This window comes from Phalangium opilio, unplaced genomic scaffold, assembly GCF_054372755.1.
Source record: "Phalangium opilio isolate 3A_F unplaced genomic scaffold, DU_Popi_V2 ptg000042l_1, whole genome shotgun sequence".
Taxonomy (NCBI): domain Eukaryota; kingdom Metazoa; phylum Arthropoda; class Arachnida; order Opiliones; family Phalangiidae; genus Phalangium; species Phalangium opilio.
Window position 1 is genome coordinate 1,824,912 of NW_028324166.1, and position 4,198 is coordinate 1,829,109.

At 36.9% G+C, this 4,198-nt stretch overlaps 1 protein-coding gene across 1 annotated transcript; it reads left to right on the forward strand.

Moving 5' to 3' along the window:
* Positions 1-574, forward strand: LOC149678214 (uncharacterized). Its single transcript, XM_089837007.1, has 2 exons — positions 1-254; positions 313-574. Exons 1-2 carry the CDS (start codon positions 1-3, stop codon positions 572-574), a joined length of 516 nt encoding a protein of 171 aa, XP_089693133.1.
* Positions 575-4,198: the final 3,624 nt, after the last annotated feature.

Here is a 4,198-nt window from a genome sequence, read left to right on the forward strand (position 1 = left end):
ATGCTTCCGATTGAGAAAGCGGTTATCGGAGACGAGTTCGTCAACGTCGCGCAAAACATCGGTGACAAGAGAAAATTCATGGTCGTGGGAACACTGATAATGCAATTTCTTCTGCTTGAAAATCAACAAATGGAAAATAAAATTGAATACGCGAACAAATACTACTTTTCGCCGTCAATAGACAATCAGCTCTTGGGTTTTATCGCTTCCTACAATTTCTCGAAATCAGAACTCATGGAGAAAGTCAACCTAATGTAAGGCTAACTTAACAACGTCGCTAGTGTCGCTTCTAACACGTGATCTTTGTTTCAGGATTGAATTAATCGCGGAAAGTGATCTGGGATTCCCATACTTCTACAAAGGGCGATACTCGCTCGATCTCATGAAATGGAAACAGCCAGAGGACGATTTTTCAACGATATCCGTTAAGGAAGTCGAAAGCCTTCTTTCTCTGTACTACATGGGAGAGATCATCGCGGTATTGGCATTAATATCGGAATATGCTTTATTCCTTCTGCTGGCTTTGAAGAAGAAGAGAACCGGAGAAAAGGTCTCAAGACGACGTTTACATTGAATTAAGGTTCATAAAATATTGTCATGAAAATATATAAATACTAACGTATTCCCACCTCTTACCTTAAACAGGGCAATTCGCTAGGGCGCCTGTTCAGCAGATAGCAAAATATGACTTGCTACACCCCCCTCCCTCCCACCCTCAAATTTTGTGAGTGATCGAGAGGAAAATTCGAATTCTATCTCTCTTTGCGCATGGGTCAATTTTCAAACGCACCACTCAGGATTCTCCGGAGTGATAAAGGTCCTTTTCCCCACGTGACCTAGCTCGATATACAGCCGTCTCACCGTCGCGGGTGTAAGGCATGTCTGGTGGCCGGCTTTTGGATGTTGTTGGGAATCCATATTACGTTATTATTTATACCCACTAACGATTAATTAAAAAACGCTAAATATTTAAAGTCAATATTTTGTGACTATACGTAAATGATGTTACTTAAAAGAAAAAGTTAAAGAAAATTCTGAATATTAATGTTTATATTTTAAACGAAATATAAATGAGTCTGCTTAGGAATTAATATAACAATAGATGTACCTTTTCTTAAATCTAAATAAAAATAGATGTACTATTTCTTAAATCTAAATAAAAATAGATGTGCTTTTTCATAAATCTAAATAAAAATAGATGTACTTTTTCTTAAATCTAAATAAAAATAGATGTACTTTTTCTTAAATCTAAGTAAAAATAGATGTGCTTTTCCATAAATCTAATTAAAAATAAATGTGCTTTTTCATAAATCTAATTAAAAATAGATGTACTTTTCTTAAATGTAAATAAAAATAGAATGCACGAATGGTACGAATTTAGCGAGGGGTTAGTCACTTGAATAATCAGGTGTACAAACCCGCAGAAATCGATTACTTGATTTCTAGAATTCTTAGAAAATCATAAGCAATCACAATCATATTTGTCGGTAATCAAATGAAGAACGACTGTGACACCCCTACTACTACTACAACAACAGGGCAGGTCAAACTAAGAGCCTCATCGTAGATGTACATCATACGATGTGGCTAAAAAATCGAAACCCCTTTCATAGCATGTCGTCGCATCGATTTAATTATCTTGGAACGACGATGCGTAACATCAAAAGGGAGATGAGACTAGAAGTGAAGAGCTCTAGCATTGGTAATAGAGGATTTTACGCCGCTAACATCGAGCCTACGCTAGAGAGAAAAAAATTGGTCGAGTTCCAAAAACATTTCCTATCCCCTTCCCCTCAACCTAAAGCGGCGAAACACGGACGCGGGTGCTTGAATCTAGTTCGGCCGTCTACCACCGCGAGCGTCTCACGTTTTGGAGGGAAAATTCTGAAACCACTACTAGAGGGCCAACCGTTGGTGTGTTATCAAGAATATTCACTTTCGCCGAGTGAAGAATTTGGTTAGCTCAGTACTTCTAGTCTCATCTCACTTCTGGTAACGTAAAGTTAATATTTTTCCATAACAACAAGTTAATCAAAAGTAAACTTTAAAGTTTGAACGCACGAAGTAGAACCTGCTGGAAATAATAAAGCTAAATAAATGTGAACTTTGAGAAAATCGATCATCCGTCACGTTTCTCGAGTGTTCTTAATTAACTTTTATGCCAACCCGCACTTAACGCTAGTGCACCGACTTGGGCCATAAACACTGAGTTGCGAATATCGCCAGAGAGGTTTTTGGTCTGTTGAATAGGTAAAACCAAAAAATTTCTTTTGTCTAACGCAGACTTCAATAGTCTGAATCATTCATCATGGGTGAAATTCGAATGGGAATAATCGAGGTAAGAATATTAATCACGAAAGTTTCATAGGCTAATTAGTACTGTCTGAATTCCTTTTATTTCTCACAGGAAAGTGTGGGTTTTGAAACCGCCGACAATCTCTACGCTTCGACATCGCAGTTTTTCAGTAAAAGGTTTAACATTAGGTAGAATTCTGTTTAAGTAATATTTATTCTTGTTGTCAAAATAATATTTATTCTTTATTCCAAGTGTTGGTTTTGTACTCATACCTTTGGATGAGTTTAACACTATCAAGAACCAGAGTGACTTACCACAGGTAATATTTACAATTGCACAAGCGGGTTTTTTGGGATCCCTCAGATAAGACACAGCGAATACAAATGAAAATATCTCTCTGCACCCAAACTATAGAGCACAATAAAAAAGAAAATATTTAATAATTATACATATTCAATTTGAAACGTATACTTTTGGCAGACAATGGACATGCTGTTTAATCCTGCACAGGTCGATAGTTTCTATACACCTGAGATGAAATGTCGAATGACGAGCGTTTTCGAATCAGTGTCGACCTACATCATCTCTTCAATCCCGAAAATGACCAAGACACCATCCATGTCTTTCCTCAACATGGAAAGACAAGTTAAGGGAACTTTTCCCACATGTTACTAAGGAATACAATAACAATTTCTTTCAACATTATCTGTAGTTCGTGTTATTTTGGATGGGGAGTCTATTGGCAGTGTCAATCATCTTGGCTCTGGCCACGCCCAAAAATCAAAACGGCCGACCGTTCGTTCTTAGTTTCGTCGAAATGATCTGGGAAAATTTCCTAATTTTTTTCTTCGAACGTAAGTTATTTTGTATTTAAATGGTGTAATAAATCCATACTTAAAATTTGACTTACAATTCTGGTCACAGCGTACATCTGTCTCGAGGAAGCGATCACGTGGCGACTGGCAGCCATGTCCTGGTTGATCGCGACCACTTTCATTTTCTTCGACATATCCGCCAACCTGAAATCGGATTTCACCGAGAAGGAATACGATACTGTGGATAACGTCGAACAACTCGTCAAAAAGGGTTTCAAAAATGTCTGGTTTTGGGATACCAGTGAGGAATTATCTTCTTTTCGCAGAAAGGTAGTGAATAAAATAAGAATTCTCAACAAGTTATTGAACATTTTGACTCGGGTATTGTTTAAACAATATTAACCTATTAATATTGAAATAAAAACTACTTTCATTACGCAATAAATATTTTAAAACGTTTTTTATTTAAAAAACGGAGACGACTAGTTTCGCTACTTTGTTACAAAGGCATCATCAGGTCTGATCTGTCGCTCGCTAAAATTCAATTTAGGAAACCGCATGAATCGGGTCACGTGTCGTCCGTTGCGGGAACTTTGTATTCACCCCTATGCCACAATTCAGCTAAAAAACTCGCGGGGCCGTTATCTCGATTTAGACATTTTTTAGTTTTTCTTTTTTTAAGGATATTCGTAAGTACCGTTATAAGTCACTCAACTTACTTAATATTAACCTATTTTTACTTAAGAAATCTGCGTAAGCTTTTATCTTGGTGCATGAATTGGCAGCTTTTTTTCCTATGGTCTTTTTTATTCCTCGCATTTGATTATCATTGGTGTTCACATTTGGTTCCCGTGTTCAATATTTAGGGTCAGGGCGTTCACTTTTACCAGGGATTGTTCACATTTGGGATCCTCTAAGGGAATTTAGAAATAGAATATAGTGCTAAATTTAAGAGAGTTTAGAAGCTGAAAACATATTGAATTGTGTCTAAAGAATCATATTTGATATCCTGAAAGTTTCAAGTGCTTAACGTTAGCCGAACGGAAGATATTGAAAGATTTGCGAAAAGTGTTCACAGTTACCAGTA